Below are 24,948 nucleotides of genomic sequence, written 5' to 3' on the forward strand. Positions count from 1 at the left end.
TTTCCTGTCTACACCCAAGATTATATGAAGGTTCTAGGGGTCTTAGTCTCAGTCCAGCACATTTGAAAAAGGCCCTCTAGTCTTCACTCAATGCTGATTACTGCTAATATTCTCATTTTCCCACCTCATTCATCCCTTGTAGGTGAGCTGCTTTCTTGATTCACTGCCGAGCTTGGGCATAAGGGTCTTGGTCATGGTTGGAATCTCAGATACCTAGCACGCAATCTCCCTAATATGCTACACATTCATTCCCACCTAAGGTTCCACCACTTCCCTCACCTATTAGGTTCCTGATAGTCACATAACCGGCAACTCTCCTTTTCTGTGGTTCAGCTAGTTGCCACCTACCTCAACCAAACTCAAAAGCCTCTAACCTCTCTCCACCGTGTGAAGACGGAAGTACTTCAATGGGCACAAGTGTTTTTGGTGAAACGGACTTTTTATTCTGCCCTGGAGCCAGGGAAATCCCAGATCTGTGCCAGAGTTATCAAGGGGGTAGTATACAATCATTCTCTGCATTCTTTTACAGCACTGAGAACAAGTAAAATTCTTCCCTTAGTATCTTTACAAATCATTTTACCACACATGTATTGTCATATGAAATCCCTACAACCACTCCATGCAGGAGTAATTTCCAGTTTACATCCTGAAGCTTTGATAAATTTAGAAACCTGCTTTAAGTCACAGAGCTAATAAGTAATGTGTAGGTGCTATAAACTATGTGCCTTGGACTCTGCAGCTATGAGGGCGTGGTATTATCACAGTTCCTATCGAAATACCTTGCTGGAGGTCATGTGTGAGTGGCAGTGACCAGACAAATAGAGAAACCTCATATACAGAGGGGAAAAGTCTCCATGTATAGTGCCTGGGATATCTCCATGTTAGTGCTGGGCTTTCTTGGATCTTCACCGCAACGCCACTATCTCGATTTTACTATAAGAAACTGAGGTTTTGAGAGCACTGGCGATTTGCCTACTGCCACAAAACCAGGCTAATGGGCTGGGCGCGGTGGCTCAAGCCTGTAATCCCAGCACTCTGGGCAAAGGCTGAAGCGGGCGGATCACCTGAAGTCAGGAGTTCGAGACCAGCCTGGGCAACATTGGCGAAATCCCCTAATAAAAATTTAAAAATTAGCTGGGCGTTTGACGCGCGCCTGTAATCCCAGCTACCCGGGAGGCTGAGGCTCGAGAATCGCTTGAACCGAGTGGCGGAGACTGCAATGAGCCGAGATCGCGCCACTGCACTCCAGCCTGAGCGACAGAGCGAGACTTCTTTTCTACAACAATAACAAAAAACCAGGACAAATCTTGCTGGCTTCCAGTATGGTATTCGTTTCATCTCACCAAACTGGCGTGGCCTGCGCTAGCTTCAGAGTCTCGACAAACTCCAATACAAGTAAGGTACACATTATTTTAGCAGTCTTCCTTGGGGGGACGTGGGGCAAGCACAAGCGTAGCGTTAAGCCTGAGACTCCACCCCAGCCGTCTCTGAGCCCAGTTCAGCACGCAGGCGTCAGGCGGCTTTTTTCCGCCCGGCCCCTTTCCTCCACTCCCTTCCCGCCACTCCCCGCCCCTTTCCCGCCCGGATGTTATTCTAGTTTTGCCGGATGTTGTTTTATGTCCGAGAGACACGTGAGGTTCTGCTACGTCATTACCAGGCACGCGCAGAAAACATGGCGGCGGCGGGTGTTGTGAGCGGGAAGGTAGGTAACGGACTCCAGGAAGACCTCGGCTTTTCTCTGGGACGAGGATGTTTTGCTCCTTGGCAGCTGGTTGGGGGAGGGACACGAGGGACTTTCTGTGTCCGGACAACCTGTGGCGTCTGTAGGAGAAGACTGGGTGGTACCAGCTGGTTTCCCGAGAATGCCAGTTTAGCCGCGGAGTTATAGAGCCGGCTCCTGCTCCAAGGGCAGCTAGGCCTCGGCGCTCTTCTGCCCCACAGCATAGAGGCTTTTATTCGTATTATCTTTACTAAGGGACAGGTGGCTCTCTAGTTCCTTTTTTCCTCCGATTCACTCTTTGTTGACTCTAGTTCTTTATGTCTACTCTTCTGACTCCAACGTCTTTTCTGTCTTTGAAGCGTTAACCCGACTTGCCTCTGTCTTCTTTGCTACACTTTGGTGAAGATGTTTATGCTTCCTTCGGGAGGAGCTGAGTAGGTACTAGGCAGCTAGCTGTGCGGTTAGAAGAAACGAGTGTATTGGGTCTGTTTTTACCAAGCTGCTGAGTTGGTTGGTGGTTGTGAGCAGCAGGACGTGTTTCCTGAGAGAAATGGAGATTTACACCATCCTGTGCTTGTCTAGGAAGGCGTCCATTCAAATATTTATTTCCTAGGCATTTCAGTAGGAGTATTAGTCATGCTGGTTTGCGGAGGTGGTCAGTGATACTCCTAATTTCGTTGGAAACTAGGATTACGTGCGGAGATTTCGTCGAATAGTGCCTATTCGCGTTCCGAGGGCACATCTTATGTATAGTTAGGGCTATCAGCTTTATGATATGCCACCGATAGTATTTCCCAGTGCAGGAGTATTTCATAAACAGCTGGAATCAACTGAAGTGACTCATCGAACACTAATGATTGTTTACTCATTGCAGATAGCGTCCTCTGTTCCTTGAGTTTCACTCATGTCTCCCTATTGCCTTCCCTACCCCATTTTGAATTGTTTGACAGCGTTTGTGGTTTGGTGTTTGGAGTATTAGACTAGGCGGCTGAATGACAAATATGGGCTTGGTTTTGCTGTTAATCTGAAGTATGACCTTGGAAAATTGGACAATTGTGACTTTTGTCTTTCACGTTCTTTATCTGCAGAATGGAGGAGATGCCAATCATTTCTTGTATTGGAGTTGTTAGGGTTATATGAATTTTTTTTAAAAAAACATAAAATTACATACTTGTACGTACTGGCTCTTTTAAAGGATAGGTGGGCATCCTTTTTTGGATTATTTGTGCTCTTTGATTGTCTTGTCAGTTTTTTTCTTTTTATATTCAGGGTGGATGCTGATATACTGCTTGACTTACTGCATATTTGAAGGTTATCCTGTTTGATTTTCCATCTAAACTGATCCAGGCTGGGACTTTTCAAGAGGGGATCCCTTCCGTTTAAACATCTCCCTCTTTCAGGTTTGCATTGATTTTGAAAGAATCCTTGAGGCAATGAAGCAGAGTTGTGAAATGAAAAACATTTTTCACTCTTTGCAACCACTACCTTTCATAGTCTGACTTCTTAAAATGAGACTTATATTTAGTAATTCTGCTTCATAACCTCATTTATTCTCATTCACTGCAGATTCACACCTATTGCCATCACTCCACTGAAACTAGTTTTCTTGCCAAAAGCTGCTCCTCTCCCAAGTAATACTATCATGACCAACAAAACCCACTTGTTCTTCTCTCAGTAAGTTCAGATCTGGTTTAATGGCATCATCTTTCACCCGGTTGCACCAAGTATGTTAAATATACTTGGAGGCATTCATTCCTATAACACTCTCTAATCAATAACCATGTCCTACCAGTTTTACCTTAAGAGGTTTCTTAAATTTCCTGCCTCTTCTTTACTATCAATGCATAGTTCAGGCTTTTAGTCTGCTTGTATTCTTGATTTCTTGGCTGATTTTACTCCTTTTCTACAGTCTCTGCCCTTAATCTTCTCTACACTACCACTGGAGTTATTTTTCTAATGCGCAAACCTGATAATCTCTTGATTTAAGAAGCAAATGAAAACTCTTCACTTTTTTATCGTCAGCATAATAATAATGAAAGCTGGTTAATGTAACATAAAAAGACATGTTACCTTTATGCTTCCCTACTTCCTAATCTTTTTTCTTTAGGAAAGGGGATGGGGAGAAAATGTGTGTGTATGTTTATTTATTCATCTCCCCTCTCCCTTCAAGTTTTAGCTAAGAGTTCTAGTTTAGAAATCCAGGGGAGTGAATGTTAACCAAAGCTCACAAAAATCACTTGTGATACTTTTTAATAAAAGTACAGATGGTGGGCTACCAGCTCTGTTGAATTAGAATCTCTCAGTGTCTCCATCTAGGATGTAACTTTTCTTACAACTCTACTTTGCTTTGAACTTGGAGTTTCGGAAAGTGATGGAGGAAGTTAATCTCTGTCTTGTATGGAAGCAGCAAAAGGTAATGGTTAACAGCTTGGTCTCTGAAGGCAAGCTAGTTTCAGAAATTATCTTCACACATTTACAAGCGACTTCAGTAAAATTACTTAACCTCTCTGTGCTTCAGTATCCTCATCTGTGATATGATAACAGTACCTACTTTATGCTTGGTATGAGGATTAATGAGTAAATATATTAGAAACTGTAGACTGAACTAATCTTCATGAGGTCAGATCCTGAAATGTTTCATCTGCACCTAACATAGATTCTGGCACATAATAGGTATTCAGTGAAGAGGAAGAAGCAAGAAGATATGAGAAAATGAGGAACCAGGTGCCGTGGCTCAGGCCTGTAATCCCAGCACTTTGGGAGGCTGAGGTGGGAGGATCACTTGAGCTCAGGAGTTCAAGACCAGCTTGGGCAACATAACTAGACCCTGTCTCTATGAAAAATAAAAAAATTAGCTAGTTGTGGTGACATGTGCCTGTTGTCCCAGCTACTTGGGAGGCTGAGGTGGGAGGATTGCCTGAGCCTGGGACTTGAAGGCTGCAGTGAGCTATGATGGTGCTACTGCACTCCAGCTTGGGTGACAGACCAAGACCCTGTCTCACAAAAAAAAAAAAAAAAAAAAAAGAAAAGGAAAAGAAAATGAGGAGGGATTAGAGTGGGAGAAATGGGTCCATTAATAGCTCTTTTGTTTCAGAGTTGTAAAATCCTATTGTAGTACACTTCATTCACTCTAGGTTTTTCTGTTAGCGTATTAGAATTTCTTCCTATTGAAAATTACTGGCCGGGCACGGTGGCTCACGCTTGTAATCCTCATCACTTTGGGAGGCTGAGGTGGGTGGATTACTTGAGGTCAGGAGTTTGAGACCAGCCTGGCCAGCATGGTGAAACTCTATCTTTACTAAAAATACAAAAGCCGGGCATGGTGGTACACGCCTGTAGTCCCAGGTACTCAGGAGGCTAAGGCAGGAGAATCGCTTGAAACCAGTGCAGTGAGCTGAGATTGTGCCACTTGTTCACACTGGGCGACGGGCAGACTCTGTTTCAAAAAATGAAAAAGAAAATTACTTGAAACAATAGGGAAATCAGCTGTTTTTTTTTCTTAATTAGAATTTGTGATGTCATTTTTAGTAAGAATTTATTTTGTAGCTTAAAATTGGCCCTAACCAATTCTTTTTAAATATGCTCATAGTCCTATAAAATTTTTGTGCTTTAGAAAGATGAATATTCTTAGTATCTAGATTTTCCTGGAGACTTTGTTTTCCTAAACTGGATCTTTTAACATGGTAGTTAACTAGGGTATAATAGGAGTGTGTCTTATTTTTAAATTTTTCTGGCATTCTTTAGTTCAACAAACGTTTTACTACCTCCTATGTGCTGAGTTCTTTGGATACAAGGGTGGTTAAACACAGACTTGTATTGTTATTATTATTGTTAATTTATTTTTGGGACAGTCTTGCTCTGTCACCCAGGCTGGAGTGCAGTGGTGTGATCATGGTTCATTGCAGCCTTGACTGTGTATCTCCTCCAACTCCTAAATTATTCACGTCTCCTATCTGACTTCGCTTGGCACGCCAATATCCTTGAGAAGCAATAATAGTTCTGCCAGTTGCTCTTCCTTGAGAGTTGTACCATTCTCTGTATCTCAAAGCATTCTTCACTTCAGACTATCCGTGATGTATTGCCCTTACAACCACCTGTATTGTGCATTTTTTTTAGTTCCATAGTCATTACTTATTAACGCATCCCAAATAAAACTCAGTTTGCTTTCTTCTTTCTGTTCTCCCTCTCAGTAAATAACCTCATCTACACAGTTTTGTCCTTGACTGTTCTCCGCTTCACCTCTCACATCTAATCAGTCATGAAGTCTTGTCATTTTGATCTTCTAAATATCTTTCTAAGCCATCTGCCTTTCCTCATGCCCACTACCATTGTTTTAGTTCAAGCAACCATGAGTCTCTCCCTCCCTGGATTACTGCAGCTGTTCGTTCTTGGCCCTGCAGCCACTTTATTGGCTTAGAAAAGGCAAATTTCTAGTTGCTTTTGTCTGTCCTCAGGATAAATTTCAAACTCCTAAGTTCTTTAGCATGGCTTATGCAGCCCTTTATGATCTGATCTGGTCTCTGTTTTTGTTTCTAAACTATTTAGACTCTACTCTCTGGTATTTGGGTTTCAATCATGCAGTGAACTACTGCTCTGTATGAAACATACCCTCTGCTAAGAACATATATCCTCTGCTTCCCTATACCCTCTACTAATTAAAATTGCCATTATTTAGATCTCAGTTTATATGTCGCTCTAAGTAAGTTTTCCTGATTCTCGCTCTGCCTGAGCCTCCTAAATCTAGGTAAGATAGCATTTATTAGGGCTTGCTGTGGCAGCCTGTTGGTACAATTACATGTTGTTAATTGTCTGTTTTCTTGTCATCCTGTTAGATTGTAACTGCTGTGGAGGCAGTGACTGAATCTTACTTATTTACACCTAGTAGCTTGCTCTGTACCTGGCACATGGTAGATGTTTACTGTATATTTATTGAAGAGTAACTGAAAATGGTATCTCATTCAGGATTCTCTGCATTCCTCTGTTACACTCTACTATATACATTGATTTACTGGCTTACATAATACTGCTAGTTTAGTCAGACACTTTTCCTTGTGTGTGTTTTTTCCACTGACACCTTTTATTTCCAGCATGTGGTTGGTGCTCATAAATATGCTGAGTGCGTGAGTAAAGAAACTTCTAAATCAGATTAAGTGGAATGGGGAGTAGTTCAAAGAATTTGGGCAGGCTATTGTTTATGTTCTTTTCTGAAGGATTTAGTAGAAGTTATTTGCAGAGAGAAAGGATAAAAGGGTGTTCCAGGTAGATGGAACAGAATACACCTGAAAAAAGGCACAAAGCTTTCGGGTAACAGAGTTCACAATGGCCCAAGGCAGAAATGTTTTATGTGTTGGGGAGTATCAGGAAGTATGGCCTCACTGTAGAGGTAAAGGGTGAAGTCAGAAGATTTTTAAGCCCCTGTGTGGTATAACCAGATGGACATTCTGTAAAGGTTAGTTTGGGCAGTGGTTATACATTATGCACCTCAGACAGATTATTGGAAGGTGACTAGATCAGAAGAAGAGAGATCAGAATGTTATTTTAGTGACTTAGGCTAGAAATGATAAGGGGCCAGTGTCAGAGGAGAAGGTTTGAGGGACTTAGGATATAGGGTCTGGATGGTGAAAGAAGCATTTAGGATGACTGGGTGGATGAGATATCTTTGACAGAATTGGGAATATCGAAGAAGAGCAGGTTTAGATAGAACACATGAGTTTAAGATGCCTTATTGAAATGGAGATACCAAGTAGGTGCTTAGATATTTGGGTGTGGAGCCCGTTAGGATGCTCAGTCTCGCATTTCCTGGGGATGCTTTCTGGAACCATATGCCCAAATTATCATCTGTATGCCAAATAGTTTTGAAAGAAACTGAACTTTTGAAACTTTTTTGGTTGTTATATTAGCCCATAAGTTCACATAATTGCTAAAGTTAAGAATGTATGTTGTGTATGATAGGTGACGGGTTTCCAAGTTGGGAGAATGATTTAGGGCAATAATTTTACCCTAAACTTACTGCTACATTTAAAATATTTGGGTTGAATTTTTCCTTTATCTTCCATTTTTGGAAATAAATAAAAATCATAATAATCATAATGTAAGTAAAAGTTCAGTCTTAAGTGTAGGGACAGTATAAAAAATTACTACTGTATTGTGAAACTTCGTTATTTTTTCCAGCTGTTTGTGTCAGGAAGGATGTTCTTGAGTTGGATTGTGCAAAAGTTCATTCTGTCTAAAAGTTGAATTTATCTGTTTTTCTGCCTCATTTTTGCTTTTTAATTAAAACTTTTGCTAAATTAGAGGTGAGAAAATTTATTCTAAAATGTTTGCTGTGGTCACCAGAACTCTTTTAATAAGTTATATCTGACATAGCTCCTTTGCTAGAGGAGAAAAACAAAATACAGTTTCTGTTGCTTTCAGCAGGCCATCATTGGAAGTTTTATAAATGTATTTATCTGCTTGGGCATCTTAGCAAATATTTAAGAATAAATAAGAGCCTGGAGGGCATGAGACATTTTTATCCCAAAAGGAAAACTTTCCTCCTTTTTTTTGTAGTATTTTTACACTTAGAATATTCCTTCGTTACCTTTTTAATAATTTTGCCAGGCACAGACAAGCAAGGAACTCTAATACCTTTTAATCTCTCTGTTCTTTATGATGTCTGGCACATAATTGCTTCATAAAAGTTTGTTGAATTGAGTTTTATACAGTCAGTTTAGCACCACCAAGTGGCAAGTCTTTGAATGCTCTTGATATATTTTGCTTCCTATGGACACCTGATTCCCAATTAAGTGCGGGTATGATTGTTAATTTTTTTTTGAGGCAGGACTAATTTCTTTCTTTTTAGTGAGAATGTTCTCATGTATGTATGTATTTATTTTTAATTAGGTTTTTACCGTTTACAACAATAGACTTTCTATGTAAATTATTTTTTATACAGCCTTTTTTTTTTTTTTTTTTTTTGCCCCAAGACATGGCCTTGGTCCGTGGCCCAGGCTGGAGTGCAGGGTGTGATCTCGGCTTACTGCAGCCTCTGCCTCCTGGGCTCTAGTGATCCTCCCACTTCAGCCTCCTGAGTAGCTGGGACTAAAGGCATGCACCATCACACCCAGCTAGTTTTTGTATTTTTTGTAGAGATGGAGTGTTGCCATATTGCTCCGTCTGGTTAGAACTCTTGGCCTCAAGTGATCTGCTCACCTTGGCCTCCTAAAGTGCTGGGATTACAGGTGAGGCACCGTACCTGGCCTATACAGCTATTTTTGAGATACAATTGATACGATAGGCCACATGTATTTAGAGTATACAACTTTGACATTTGTGTACACCATGAACCCATGAACACAATTAAGATAATGATGTTTTCACCACCTCTGTTAGTTTTCTCGTGACTCACTGTACTCCATCACTCCATGTGTCCTCAGGCAACCACTGAGCGTTTTTTGGTCCCTATAAATTAGTTTTAATTTTCTAGAACTTTATATAAATGGAATTATATAGTATATACTCTGGTTTTGTATGGCCTTCTTTATTCAGGATAATTATTTTGAAATTCATGTTGTTGTATGTATCATTAGGTTTTTTTTTTTTTATTTCCAAATAATATCCATTGGGCCAGGCATGGTGGCTCACGCCTGTAATCCCAGCACTTTGAGAGGCTGAGGCTGGTGGATCACGAGGTAAGGAGTTCGAGACCAGCCTGACCAACATAGTGAAACCTTGTCTCTACTAAAAATACAAAAATTAGCTGGGTGTGGTGGTATGTGCCTGTAATTCCAGCTGCTTGGGAGGCTGAGGCAGGAGAATTGCTTGAACATGGGAGGCAGAGGTTGCAGTGAGCTGAGATTGTGCCACTGCACTCCAGCCTGGGTGACAGAGTGAGATTGTCTCAAAAAAAAAAAACCCCACAAATAATATTCATTGTGTGGGTATACCACATTTTGTTTATCTAGTCATGTGTTTGATAGACATTTGGGTTATTTCCACTTTGACTGTTAAAAATAAAGCTGCTCTTAGGCCAGGTGCCATGGCTCACACCTGTAATTCCAGCACTTTGGGAGGCCGAGGTGGGTGGATCACCTGAGGCTAGGAGTTCAAGACCAGCCTGACCAACATGGAGAAACCCTGTCTCTACTAAAAATACAAAACTAGCTGGGCATGGTGGTGCATGCCTGTAATCCCAGCTACTTGGGAGGCTGAGGCAGGAGAATCGCTTGAATCCGGGAGGCGGAGGTTGCGGTGAGCCAAGATCTTGCCACTGCACGCCAGCCTGGGCAACAAGAGCGAAACTCTGTCTCGAAAAAAAATAATAAAACAAACAAATAAATAAAATAAAATAAAGCTGCTCTGAGCATTGGTATATGTCTTTTATGAAAATATGCTTTCATTTTTCTTGATTGGATACCTGGGAATGGAGTGGCTGGATCATATATATTAGTTGTGTGTGTAGCATTTTAACACACTGCCAAATTATTTTCCAAAGTAAGTGTAGTGTTTTATATTTCCACTGGCAGTGTATGAAAGTTCCAGTTGCTTCATATTTTTGCCCATATTTAATGTCGGTCATTTTAATTATAGCCATTCTAATAGGTGTGTAATAGTGTTTCATTATGGTTTCAGTTTACATTTTTGTAATGACTAATGGTGTTGAGTATTTTTCCATGTGCTTATTTGCTGTCCTTGTATCTTCTTTGATGAAGTGTCTGTTTAAATCTTCTGCTTATTTTTTTTCAAACTGTGTTTTTTTTGTTACTGAGTTTTTAGTGTTCTTTTTATGTCCTGGATTTTATATTCTGGATACAAATCCTTTTAATACAAGTTCAGTTGGGTCTTTTTAAAAAAATTATTTCTTTTTATTCATCTTATATAAAAGGGGGGCCAAATCTAAGAAAATAATGTTATGTCAAAGTTTGGTTTTTAAAGCACAAACTTTCATAGTTTGTTTTAAGGTTAATACATAGAGTGCTAGCTTTTTAGTCACCTGAGAATCAGGAAATTCACATAGACATAATTCCCTGTGGTGACAAAGAACTATGGCTTCCTATGGGTTTGTCAAGCTCCTAGGCTTCATTCAGCCTGAAATTATACTTTTCTTGTTATGTATAAATTAAATAAAATCTATACAACTGTCTGTTCTTCTGTTGCCTCACATCATGTCTATAAAAACAGCATTTAAAATTTGCAGGAAATAGAATTTTGGCCTGTTACAAAGCAAACACTTTGTTTTTTTAACTCAGAATTCTGGAAATGCAATCAAGTTCTAGTATTGTGACTGCCAAAATATTTTGTCATCAGATATTAATTTTTTTCAAGTGTCTGACTCCATACAAGAAAATAATAAAAATATCAGAAGTTACCTGTGATTATCAAAAAAAAAACAAAAAAAACAAAAAAAAACGAAAACCTTCAGTGTCCATAAGGTTGTTTCTCATGGTTTGTTAGGATACTCCTGCCTGATCCAAGTGCATCAGGTCTGAGGCTGTTTTTCATTCCACGCTTCTGTCTGCCAGAAGAATCTTTTTAGGTAAGGAGGCCATCTTAGGAGGCAATGGAGCTTCTAGCTGTCATCCAAGGAATGAAAGCAGGTGCCTCCAGCTGAGCCAGTTCCCATGAACATAATTCCTGTAATCAGTCAAAACACTCCATGGGCCTCTTCAAGGGAAGATTCCAAACTCATTCCAAAAGCAACTCCCATTACTCCAAAGAGCGAAAGAGAGAAGGTTCTTATGGTCAGCTGTAGATTCGACTTCATTACCACATTACAGTGGCTGTCCAGATTGATGAAAGTAATACTTTGTGAATCATCAGTCAGTACCCGAAGCTCCTAAGCTGCATTGGAGACATCGTCAACTAGTTGGTAGTAGTTTTCCATCAGCAACTCCATCTCCTCTGCATGGTCAGTCCCAATACTGCTCTTTTCAAAGACTCGTGGGTCACTCCATTTTGATAGAGCTCTTCTAGCAACTCTTCCTCATCCAAGATCTCCAAAATTGACTCTGAAAATTTTACTATCTGTTTCTAACTCTAATAGACTTTTGCCATTCTGTAGTAAAATGTGGAGTTTGCTTCTGTCTATGGAAGAATGTTTGGGGTCCACCCAAGCTTCCAACGTCTCGAGGATCAGTGGTTGGAAAATGCTAAGTTTCCCCGAAGGGTGTTGATCCAGTATTGCAGGAGTGCTTCTATAGCTCTAAACTCAAAAAATTAAAGGGTTTCTAACAAGTTGACCCTCTCCAGACAATTGTGAAGAGAGTTCCCAGAACAGCCATTGCTGTGAGTTTAAATTATGATAATCTAATATCAGAAGACACTCTGGAGTTATCTCAGCTTTCAAATACTCCATTCTCATGATAATCCTATGATTTCTGGCTGTGATACTCATTACATAGTGAAATCTCAAATCTCTGGCTTGAAGACCTAACTCTTGGTATAACTCAGTTTTCTTCCTTTCAAAAGAAGTAACATTTCTCTGTCAAATTTTGTCATGGTAAATACTGGGGCTACACTGGCTAGAGTGGTTTGAAAGACATCAGAAGTTCTAAACCAGTGCATTTCACCTGCCATGCGGAGCCAGCGGGGTTTGCACAGTGGGTGACCCAGCTCCTTCTGAGCAGGTTGGCTGCAGAGCCACAGGCAGCCGCAGAGTTTTTGTTCTGTTGCCCAGGCTGAAGTGCAGTGATACGATCATAGCTCACTACAGCCTTGAATTCCTGGGCTCAAGTGATCCTTCCGCCTCAGCCTCCCAGGTAGCTAGGACTACAGGCATGTGCCACCATGTGTGGCTATTTTTTTTGTTTTGTAGACATGGGGTCTAGCTGTGTTGCCGAGGCTGGTCTTGAACTCCTACCCTCAAGGCGATCCTCCTACCTGGGCCTCTGTATTAGTCAGTTTTCACACTGCTATAAAGAAATACATGAGGCCGGGCGCAGTGGCTCACGCCTGTAATCCTAGCACTTTGGGAGACCGAGGTGGGCGGATCATGAGGTCAGGAGATCGAGACCATCCTCGGCAACATGGTGAAACCCCGTCTCTACTAAAAATACAAAAATTAGCCAGGTGTTGTGGCGCGCCTGTAGTCCCAGCTACTTGGGAGGCTAAGGCAGGAGAATCGCTTGAACCCGGGAGGCAGAGCTTGCAGTGAGCCAAGATTGTGCCACTGCACTCAGCCTGGTGACAGAGCAACACTCTGTCTCAAAAAAAAAAAAAAAAAAAAATACCTGAGACTCGGTAATTTATAGAGAAAAGAGGTTTAATTGGCTCATAGTTCTACAGGCTGTACAGGAAGCATGATGCTGGCATCTGCTCAGCTTTTGGGAGGCCTCAGGAAACTTGCAGTCATGGTGGAAGGCAAAGAACAAGCCAACACGTCACATAGAGCAGGAGGAAGGGGGAGGGGGAGGTGCTACACACTTTTAAACAACCAGATCTCATGAGAACTCACTATTGTGATGACAGCATCAAAAGTGGATGGTGTTAAACCATGAGAAACCACCCCCACTATTACCTCCCCCCAGGCCCCACCTCCAACGTTGGGTATTATAATTCAACATGAGATTTAGGTGGGGACACAGATCCAAACCATATCATTCCTCTTCTGGCCCCTCCCAAATCTCCATGTCCTTATCACATTTCAAAATAGAATCATACTTTCCCAGTAGTCCCTCAAAATCTTAACTCATTTCTAGCATTAACTCAGAAGTCCAAAGTCTCATCTGAGACAGGGCTAGTCCTTTCCACCTGTGAGGCTGTAAAATGAAAAACAAGTTAGTTACTCCCAAGATTCAATGGGGTTATAGGCATTGGGTAAATACTCCCATTCCAAAAGGGAAAAATCGGCCAAAAGAAAGGGGCTACAGGCACATGCAAGCCTGAAACCCAGCAGGGCAGTCATTAAATCTTAAAGCTCTAAAATAATCTCTTTTGACTTCATATCCCACACCCAGGGCACACTGATGCAAGGTGTGGGCACCCCTTGGACAGCTCTGCCCTGTGGCGTTGCAGGGCTCAGCCCCTGTGGCTACTCTCAAGGGCTGGCATTGTGTGCCTGTGGCTTTTCCAGGCTGTGAGTGCAGGCTGTTGGTGGATTTATCATTCTGGGGCCTGAAGGACAGTGGCCCTCTTCTCATAGCTCCACTAGGCAATGCCCTTGTGGAGGCACCATTCCTACATTTCTCCTCCTCACTGCCCTACTAGAGGTTCTTAATGAGGACTCTGCCCCTGCAGCAGGGTTCTGCTTTGACTACCAGGCTTTTCCCATACATCCTCTGAATTCTAGGCAGAGACTCTCAAGCTTCAACTGTTGCATTCTGTGCACCTGCAGGCTTAACATCATGTGGAAACTGCTAGGGCTTATAGCTTGCACCTTGTGAAGCAGCAGCCTGAGCTTTACCTGGGCCCTTTTGAGTCACAGCTGGAGCTGGAGTGTCTGGGATGCAGGGAGCAGTGTCTTGAGGTTGTGCAGGGCAGCAGGGCCCTGGGCCTGGCCAAGGAAACCATTTTTCCCTCCTATGCCTTGGTCCTGTGATGGGAATGGCTGATGCAAAGGTCTCTGAAATGCCTTCAAGGCCTTTTCCCCATTGTCTTGGCTATCAGCACTTGCCTTTCTGGTAGTTATGCAAATTTCTGTGGTGGGCTTGAATTCCTCTCCTGAAAATGGGCTTTTCTTTATTGCCACATGGCCAGGCTGCAAATTTTCTAAACTTTTATGTCCTGCTTACCTTTTAAATATAAGTTCCAGTTTCAGGTAATTTCTTTGCGTACGCATATGAGCATAGGTTGTTAGAAACAGCCAGGCCACATCTTGAAGACTTTGCTGCTTAGAAATTTCTTCCACTGGATACCCTAAATCATCCATCTCAAGTTCCAAGTTCCACAGATCCCTAGAGCAGGGGCACAGTGCAGCCAGGCTGTTTGCTAAGACATAGCAAAAGTGACTTTTACTCCAGTTCCCAGTAGTTCTTCATTTCCATCTGAGACGTCCTCAGCCTGGCCTTCACTCTCCGTATCACTGCCAGTATTTTGGTCACAACCGTTCAACCAGTCTCTGGGAAATTCCAAACTTTCCCTCATCTTCCTATCTTCTGAACCCTCCACACTCTTCTGACCTCTGTCTGTTACCCACATCCAAAGCTGCATCCACATTTTAAGGTGTCTTTATAGCAATGCCCATTCCTGGTACCAATTTTCTGAATTAGTCAATTCTCACTGCTATAAATACCTGAGACTGGGCAATTTATAGAGAAAAGAGGTTTAATTGGCTCACAGTTCTTCAAGTTGTAAAGGAAGTGTGGTGCTGGCATCTGCTCAGGTTCTAGGGAGGCCTCAGGAAACTTACAATCATGGCGGAAGGCAAAGAGCGAGCCAACACTTCACATAGAGCAGGAGGAATAGAGAGAGGGGAGGTGCCACATACTTTTAAACAAAATCAGATCTCAGGAGAACTCACTATTGACATGACAGCACCAAGGGGGATGGTGCTAAACCGTGAGAAACTGCCCCCATAATTCCATTACCTCCCACCAGGCCCTGCCTCCAACATTGGGGATTACAATTTAACATGAAATTTGGGCAGGGACACAGATCCAAACCATACCACCCTCCCAGAGTGCTGGGATTACAGGCGTGAGCCACTGCACCTGGCCGGGTTGTGACTTTAGTGTCTTGAACATATGGGATAGACTTAAAATAATACTTTAATATCCTTCACTAGTGATTATTTGTATTGTTTTGTGGTCAATTGTAATTGATTACTTTTTTTGTTATAGGTCATATTTTCCTGGCTCTTAGCATGCCTTAGTGGTAAATTTTTTACTGGATGTCAGATATGTTGAATTCTCTTTTTGGATGCTGGATATTTTTGTGTTCTGTAAAATACTATTGAATTTTGTGTTAGAAGGCACTTAAGTTGCTTGGAGTCAGTTGGGTACTTTTGGGTCTTGCTTTTACACTTTGCTAAATGGTATCAGCACTGCATTTAGTATAGAACTCACTGATGAGGCAAGGGAGTGCTTTGTGAATTATGAGATTTCCCACTCTGACTGGTGCAAACAGTTATGTGAGCCTGCAGATAGTTTCTTCTAATAGTTTCCCTCTCACCTTGAGGAGTTTACTGACAAACATGCACTGTTCCATACTCTGCTGAATACTCGAGGAAGACTGCAGATTTCTTGAGTTCCCTGTGTGTTCTTCTCTTTTCTCTGGTACTTTCTCCTGTGAACTCTAGCTGTATTGGCATCCCCTATTTCCCACATCCCTCTCCTCACTGGACACCTTCTGAGTTTTCTCTCCCTTTCCCATAGCTGGGAACTCACAACATAAAGCTAGACAATTGTATTGCTCACTTCATTTGGTTCCTTTCTCTCAGTAGTCACTATCCTTCATTGTTTGATGGGGAGTATCGTGAAAACCATTGTCTCATAGGTTGATCAGTATTTTTAGTTTAGTTTATTATTATTATTATTTTTCTGGTGGGAGGTTAAATCCAGCCTGTCATTCCATCTTGGCCAGAAGTGGAAGTTTTTATATAGGGTTTCTTTTTCCTTTCTGTTTTTGGTGGAATTAATACCTATCTCTTCTGTACATCTTTTTTCCCCTTCAATCGTAGGCTGAATGTTTGTGTTCCAAATTTGTTCTCTTTGTTGTTATGAACTCTTAAGATGGTTTTTTTCTCCCAAGATTTTACCATTTCCTTCTTGTTGGTCTGCATTAATTCTCTTTTCTGTTCTGTACCTTCTGACAGGCGACATGATCAGCAAGATATTCAAGAATTTTAACGGATGGTATGTATTTAGAGAATGTGCCAGTAGATGTTTGGGTAGCTGAAGGTCATCATCATATACATAGAGTGGTTTTATACCAGTTTGTAATTTGTATTAAAGTGTCTTTTTTCTTTCTTCTCATTGATAGTCTGTATAATCTTCCAAAACAATAGCATTCCTCTCCCCCCCACCTTCTTTTGCAGATTCACTTGGTGACAGGTGGTGCTACTTCCTCAAATCTTTGCTTGATCTGTTCTTCCCTTTCTTTTTCTCAAGGTATATTTTTTCATTGTTGAATTTGTGTCATGTTTTCCATGAGACAATATTCCTTCAGTACCTTTGAGATTTGATTTAGATCCTATTTAAGACTTTACATTTTGTGTATTAGTTCGTTTTCACACTGCTATAAAGAAATACCTGAGACTAGGTATTTTTTAAAGGAAAGAGGTTTAATTGACTCACAGTTTCGCATGGCTGGGGAGGCCTCAGGAAACTTCACGGCAGAAAGTGAAGGGGAAGCAGAAGCAAGGCATGTCTTACATGGTGGCAGGAGAGAGAGAGTGCTCAGGGGAAACTGCCACTTTTAAACCATAAGACCTTGTGAGAACTCCCTCACTATCATGAGAACAGCATGGGGGAAACTGTCCTATGATCCAGTCACCTCCCACTGGGTTCCTCCCTCGACGTGGGGATTACAATTTGAGATGAGATTTGGGTGGGGATACAGTCAGACTATATCATTTTGTGTTTATCACCAGTAATTTTTAGCATTTTTATTGTAAAAATTCATATAGTGAAAATCATACTTACCATATAGCTGAACGAGTCATAAGGCAAACTTTGTTGTAATCACAGCTTAGGTTGAAAAATAGACCTTTGCCAGGAGATTGAGACCATCCTGGCTAACACAGTGAAACCCTGTCTCTACTAAAAATACAAAAAATTAGCCAGGCGTGGTGGTGGGTGCCTGTAGTCCCAGCTACTCGGGAGGCTGAGGCAGGAGAATGGCGTGAGCCTGGGAGGCGGAGCTTGCAGTGAGCCAAGATTGCACCACTGCACTCCAGCCTGGGAGACAGAGCAAGACTCCATCTCAAAAAAAAAAAAAAAAAAAAAAGACATTTGCCAATAACTGCAGATGACCTTCCATGTACCACCCCTTGTCTCCTAAGAAACCGTTATCCTAACTTTTATCATAATCACTTTCTTGCGTTTCTTTATTAATAGTAGTATTAAAACATAGCTATTGTGTCTTTTTTAAAAAATGGTTCTTCCATATCTTCTACTTAGTATTACTGGGTACTTAAGAGTTTTGTTTTTCTTAATCAGTTGCACCTTTTGTCTTGTTATTGCATGTGATTTTTTTGGGGGGGGTATCTTGTTATTCAAATTTCAGTTTAAATTCATTTAATCAAATACATTATTTCTCAATTTTAAAAGATTGGACCATACAGAAATTATGGTTCACCCTGCCCCCATACTGCCAAACCACCCAAATCTTGATTTTGACACTATGTATCCTTTGAGCAGTTTTCATATTCATTGTTCTTTGCCAGATGAACTGGAAGATGAAATGAAAATATCATTTACATCCCCATTAGAGATGTATTTTAGATAAATTTTTGCCATATAATTTGTTCCCTTGTAAAATATCTCAAATTAGTAAGTTGTTAGGCTTGGGGATCTTATATAGACTTTTAGTAATATCTCAGATATGGTCTGGGAAACTGATTAGGCTATTCTGTTTTTACATATTGATGCCTCTGTATCCCTAAGGTAACAGTCGTGAGAATGTATTGCCTATACATTCTTTTGCTGTTTGAGATGCATGGTGCTGATTCTTTGTAGAATTTGGCTTCTTATGGGAGGAGTCTCCAACATGTTGCGTATCTCTGATAGTGTAGACTTTTGTTTAAGTCTTTTTCTTCTTTTAGCCTTCAATTTGCCAGATTCCTGATTGTAATTTCCGTTGACCTTTACCTTCTTGGGATATATATTTTTTTCTTTTTTTTCCTGACTTATTTTTTTTTCTACTGTTCCTGTGAGCTCTTCATTTTCTCTCAAATCTTAGGTAGTAGAAAGGAAGAAAGGGACTGTTGATGCTCTTTCTTTGCTTCCTGTAGTGCAGAGGACCTACTCATGTTCACAGCACTGGTAGTTGGTGAATACTGCAGATTGGGATGCAAACAGCACGTAGGATATTGGAACAATTTTGTCAGTGTCCATATATGCTGAGCCTTAAGTTGATAGCCTTTTTCATTATGTACTCTTTGGGCAACTAAAACTTGTAGACCTTTGAGTCTCAGCCCCAGGGCAGTGGAAGAACCTTGAGCAAATTACTTGATTTTCTTGCAGTTTTTTCAGTTATAAGATGGGAATGATAATGTCTATCTAACTGAATTTTGAGGGTCAGATATGTAGAAATGTTTTTGTAAAGTAATGCGTAATAAAAATATTACATAGCAGATAAAAGCATTTGAAGCTTTCTTTTAAAATTTTTTTAATTTAATTTTTTTAATGTATTTATTTTTTCTTAAGAGATGGGGGTGGGGAGGTGTCTTGCTTTACTGCCCAGGATGGTCTTGAACTCCTGGCCTCAAGTGATCCTCCTGCCTTGGCCTCCTAGTGTCCTGGGATTACAGGTGTGAGACACTGCAGCTGCCCAGAACCTTTTAATTTTTGCGTTAGAGATCATGAGTAAAACCAGAGTGAAGAAATTGAAAGCTTATTCTATTAACAAATGTTATCTGAGATGAAATTATTCACATCATAATTGTTCCCTGTAGCAAAATAATTTTTTTGTGACAAATATGCGTGGAGATAGCTTTTCAAATATCAATTATTACAATTGATAAACATAAGAAGCAGAATGTTCTGTGGCAAGATGATACTACTCAGGAATCAATTCATGATAGAGTAATTAAATATCTTCATTATGTATTATTGAAGTTTTAATTGGACTTTAAAAAATCTAGATTTTGCTTTTATTTTTAATTGGCAGATAATAATTGTACATATTTATGGGGTACAGTGTGATAATCTGATATATGTATATAATGTGTAATCAAATCTTAGTATATCTATCACTTAGAACATTTATTCTTTGTGTTAGAAGCATTCACGATCTGCTCTTCTATTTGAAAATATACAATAGTTAATTATATCATGGGATAGTGCTGTAGAACATTAGAATTTATTCTTGCTGTCTAGCTGTACTTTAGTATTCATTAACCAACCTTTGTCTATTCCCCTTTCCACAACCCTTCTCTGCCTGTGGTAACTGCTGTTCTGCTTTCTACTTCGATGAAGCCAGCTGTTTTAGCTTCCACGTAAGAGTTAGAACATGTGGTGTTTATCTTTCTGTGGCTGGTGTATTTTACTTAACATATATCCTCAATGCTCATCCATGTTACTGCAAATGACGGGATTTTTTTCATTTTTATGGCTTAATAGTATACCATTGTGCATATATGCAACATTTTCTTTCTTTCTTTTTTTTTTTGAGATGGAGTTTCGTTCTTCTTGCCCAGGCTGGAGTGCAATGGTGCGACCTCGGCTCACCGCAGCCTCCACCTCCTGGGTTCAAGCGATCCTCCTGCCTCAGCCTCCTGAGTAGCTGGAATTACTGGCATGTACCACCACGCCTGGCTAATTTTGTATTTTTAGTAGAGATGGGGTTTCTCCATGTTGATCAGGCTAGTCTGGAACTCCCGACCTCAAGTGATCTGCCCACCTTGGCCTCCCAAAGTGGTGGGATTACAGGTGTGAGCCACCATGCCCGGCCACCACATTTTCTTTATCCAGTCATCTGTTGATGGACTCTTAGATTGACTCCATATCTTGGCTATTGTGAATAGTGCTGCAGTAAACTTGGGAGTGCTTCTTTTACATACTGATTTTCTTTTTTTTTATTGAAATATAGTCAAAAGTGGGATTACTGGATCATATGGTAATTTTTTTTTCTTTTTTTTTTTTGAGATAGAATCTCTTTGTTGCTCAGGCTGAAGTGCAGTAATGCAATCTTGCCTCACTGCAACCTCCCAATTTCTGGGTTCAGGCAGTTCTACCTCAGCCTCCTGAATAGCTGGGACTACAAGCACATGCCACCATGCCTGGCTAATTATTTTTATATTTTTGTAGAGACAGGGTTTCACCATGTTGCCCAGGCTGGTCTTGAACTCCTGAGCTCAAGCCATCTGCCTGCCTTGGTCTCCCAAAGTGTTGGGATTACAGGCGTGAGCCATCATGCCTGGCCGCTGTTTTTAGTTTTTTGAGGAACTTTCATACTGTTTTCAGTAGTGCTTGTACCAATTTACATTCCCACCAGCAGTGTATAAGACTTATCTTTTCTCCATATCCTCACCAGCATTTTTTTTTTTTTGTAGCTTTGATGACAAAAAATTAGTCATCAGTTAATTAGCCTTTCTGGGATGAGGTGGTATCTCATTGAGGTTTTGATTTGTATTTTCTTGCTAATTAGTGATGTTGAACATTTTTTTTCATGTACCTGTTAGCCATTTGTATGTTTTTTTGTCGTTGTCATTTTTAAATGTAGATATAGAGTTTATTTGGGCCAAGATTGAGGATTGCAATCCAGTAGCATAGATTCAAGTTGTTCTGAATATAAACTTCCTGTATGTCTTCTTTTGAGAGATACCTGTTTAGCTTATTTGCCCATTTTGAAATTGGAGTATTTTTTTTTTCTGTTGAGGTTTTTGACTTTCTTGTATCTTCTGGATATTAAACCCTTGTTGGATGTATAGTTTGTAGGTATTTTCTCCCATTCTACAGGTTGTATCTTCATTTTGTTGATTGTTTCCTATGCTATGCAGAAGTTATTTTGATGTAATCCTGTTTGTCTGTTTTTGCTTTTGTTGCCAGTGCTTTTGCATTCTTCTCTGTAAAATCTTTGTCCTGACCAGTGCCCTGAATAATTTCCTCTAGTAGTTTTTGAAGCATTTTCTTGTAGTAGTTTCATAGTTTTGGATCTTACATTTAAGCTTCAATCCTTTTTTTTTTTGAGATGGAGTCTCGCTGTGTCGCCTGGGCTGGAGTGTAGTGGCGTGATCTCAACTCACTGCACCCTCTGCTTCCCAGCTTCAAGCAATTCTTCTGCCTCAGCCTCCCAAGTAGTTGGGATTACAGGCACCCACCACCATGCCCAGCTGATTTTTTTTGTATTTTTAGTAGAGACGGGGTTTCACCATGTTGGCCAGGCTGGTCTTGAACTCCCAACCTCAGGTGATGTGCCTGACTCGGCCTCCCAAAGTGCTGGGATTACAAGCATGAGCCACCATGCCTAGCCTTTCAATCCATTTTGAGTTGATTTTTGTATATGGTGAGAGATAGGGTTCTAGTTTCGTTTTTTCTGCATATACATACCTAGTTTTCCCAGCACCATTTGTAGAAGAGACTGTTTCTTCCTCAATGAATGTTCTTGGTGACTTTGTCAAAAACCAGTTGGCTCTAAATTTATTTCTGGGTTCCTTATTCTCTTTAATTGGTCTGTGTATGTTTTATGTCAGTCCCATGCTGTTTTGGTTACTGTAGGTTTGTAGTACATTTTGAAGTCTGGTAGTGTGAGGCGTCCAGCTTTGTTCTTTTTGCTCAGGATTGCTTTGGCTATTTGGGATCTTAAATGCTTCCATGTGAATTTTAGGATTGCTTTTCAATTTCTGGAAAGATTGGTGTTTTGATAGAGATTGCATTGAATGTGTAGATTGCTTTTGGTATTGTGGTCATTTTCACAATATTAATTCTTCCAATCTATGAACATGGATGCCTTTATTTTATGTCCTCCTTAAGTTTTCATCAGTGTTTGTAGTTATTCTTGTACAGATCTTACATCTTGGTTAAATTTATTCCTACATTATTTCCTTTTTTGTTTGTAGCTATTATAAATGGAATTGCTTTCTTGATTTGTTTTTCTGCTAGTTCATTATTGGTGTATAGAAGTACTACTAATTTTTGTTCATTGATTTTGTGTCCTGCAACTTTATGTAATTTATCAGTGTGAGGAGTTTTTTGGTAGAGCTTTTAGGGTTTTCTATGTGTAAGATTGTATCTGCAAACAAGGATTCTTTACAATTTGGATGTCTTTTCTTTCTTTCTTTTGCCTAATTGCTCTGGCTAGGACTTCCAGTACTGTGTTGACTAAAAGTGGTGAAAGTGGCCATCCTTGTCTTGTACCAGATCTTAGAGAAAAACTTTGAACTTTTCCCTGTTAAGTATGATGTTGGCTGTAGAGTTCATTGTGTTCAAGTATGTTTCTTCTGCTAACTTGCTGAGAGTTTTTATCATGAGGGATGTTTAATATTATAAAATGCTTTTTTTCCTGTCTATTGAGATGATCATATGATTTTTATCCTTCATTCTAATGATGTGATATATCACATTTATTGATTTGCATATGTTGAACCATCCACGCATCCTGGGATAAATTACGTTTGATCATGGTCAGTGATCTTTTTAATGTGCTGCTGGATTCCACTTATTAGTATTTTGTTGAGAATTTTTGCATCTATATTCATCAGGGATATTGGCCTATGGTGTTCTTTTTTTGTTGTGTCTTTGTCTAGTTTTGGTATTAGGGTAATGCTGCCCTTATACAATGAGTTTGGAAAAATTCTTTCCTCTTCAGAATTGACATTTGTTCTTCTCTAAATGTTTGGTAGAATTCCACAGTGAAGCCATTGGGTTTTGGGCTTTTTTTAATGGGAGACTTTTCATGACTGATTCAAACTTACTGTACTGTAATTGTTTTTTTCAGGTTTTTGGTTTCTTCTTGATTCAGTCTTGATAAGTAATGTGTCCAGGACTTTATCCATACTCCAGTTTGTTGGAGTATGGTAGGTTGTACTAGTCTCTCTAATGATCCTTTGTATTTCTGTGGTATGTTTTAATGTATAGTTTTTAAATTTCTGATTTTATTTGGGTCTTTTTACTTTTTATCTTGGTTTGTCTAACTAATGGTTTGTCAATTTTGGCTGCCTTTACAAATAAGTCAACTTTATTCTGTAAATTTTTTTTTTTGGTCTCAATTTTATTTCTTTTCTGATCTTTATTGTTTCTTCTTTTCTATTCATTTGTATTTGGTTTGTTATTGTTTTTCTAGTTCCTTGACATGCATTGTTAGGTTGTTTATTTGAACTCTTCCTGTTTTTTTAATGTAGGTATTTATTGCTATAAACTTCCTTCTTAATACTACTTCTGCTGTATCCCATGGGTTTTGGTATGTTGTGTTTCTATTTTTGTTTGTTTCAAGAAATCTAAAAAAATTTACTTCTTAATTTCTTCTTTGGCCCATTGGTCATTCAGAAACGTTTAATTTTCATGTATTTGTACAAATTTGCAAGTTCTTGTTTCTCATTTCTAGTTTTATTCCATTAGGGTCAGAAAAGATACTTCTTATAATTTCAGTTCTTTTAAACTTGTTTAGATTTGTTTGTTTAGTGGTCTAACATGTTCTGTCCTAGGGTATTGGCCATGTGTTGACGAAAAGAATGTGTATTATGCAGCTGTTGGATAAAATGTTTTGTAAATGTCTGTTAGATTCATTTGGTCTAAAGTGCAGCTTAAATCCATTTTTTTTCTTGTTGATTTTCTGCCTAAATGATCTGTCCAATGCTGAAAGTGGGGTGTTGAAGTCCCCAGCTGTTACTGTATTGGAGTATAGCTATCCCTTTAGAGCTAGTATTTTTGTTTATGTATCTGGGTGCTTTGGTGTTGAGTGCATATATATTTACAGTTGTTATATCCTCTTGCTGAATTGATCCCTTTTTCATTATATAATAACCTTCTTTGTCTCTTTTTACAGTTTTTGATTTTTAAGTCTGTTTTATCTGATACATGTAAAGCTACTACTGCTCTCTTGGTTTCAGTCTGTATGTGTCTTTACAGATGAAGTGAGTTTCCCATTGGCAGCAAATAGTTGGGTCATTTAAAAACTTCCATTTATCCAGTCTGTATCTTTTATGTGGGCAATTTAATTTGTTTACATTCAAGGTTGTTATCGATAGGTGAGGATTTATTCCTCTCATTTTGTTAATTGTTTCTGGTTGTTTTGTATATCCTTTGTTCCTTTTTTGCTCTCATAGTTTATCATTGAAGTTTGGTGGTTTTCTGTAATGGTAAGGTTTTGATTCTGTTTGCTTTATCCTTTGTGTATCTGCTCTAGCAATGAGTTTTATACTTTTGTATGTTTTCATGATAGTAGTTTTCATCTTTTTTTCCTTCCAGATATAGGACTCCTTTGAGCAGTTCTTACAAGGCCAGTCTAGTAGTGATAAATTCCCTCAGTTTTCACATGTCTGGAAAAGATTTTTATTTCTCCCTGATTTCTGAAAGATAGCTTTGCTGGATATAGTATTCTTGGCTGGAAGTATTTTTCTTTCATTACATTGAGTATATCATCTCATACTGTCCTGGCCTATAAGGTTTCTAAGGAAAAATCTGCTTTTAGGCCGGGCGTGGTGGCTCACACCT

The 24,948-nt window shown here is 39.8% G+C and overlaps 1 protein-coding gene across 3 annotated transcripts in view; it reads left to right on the forward strand.

The window, feature by feature from the left end:
- The first annotated feature begins 1,574 nt into the window (after positions 1 to 1,574).
- Positions 1,575 to 24,948, forward strand: part of TBC1D15 (TBC1 domain family member 15) — an 81,837-nt gene continuing 58,463 nt past the window's right edge. The window contains exons 1-2 of one of the 3 annotated variants that reach the window (XM_054526247.2): positions 1,678 to 1,702; positions 16,449 to 16,488. In XM_054526247.2, coding sequence (XP_054382222.1) covers positions 16,486 to 16,488 — 3 coding nt within the window. In that variant the 5' untranslated portion in view covers positions 1,678 to 1,702; positions 16,449 to 16,485. 3 annotated transcript variants of the gene reach the window in all.

This window comes from Pongo abelii, chromosome 10, assembly GCF_028885655.2.
Source record: "Pongo abelii isolate AG06213 chromosome 10, NHGRI_mPonAbe1-v2.0_pri, whole genome shotgun sequence".
Lineage (NCBI taxonomy): Eukaryota > Metazoa > Chordata > Mammalia > Primates > Hominidae > Pongo > Pongo abelii.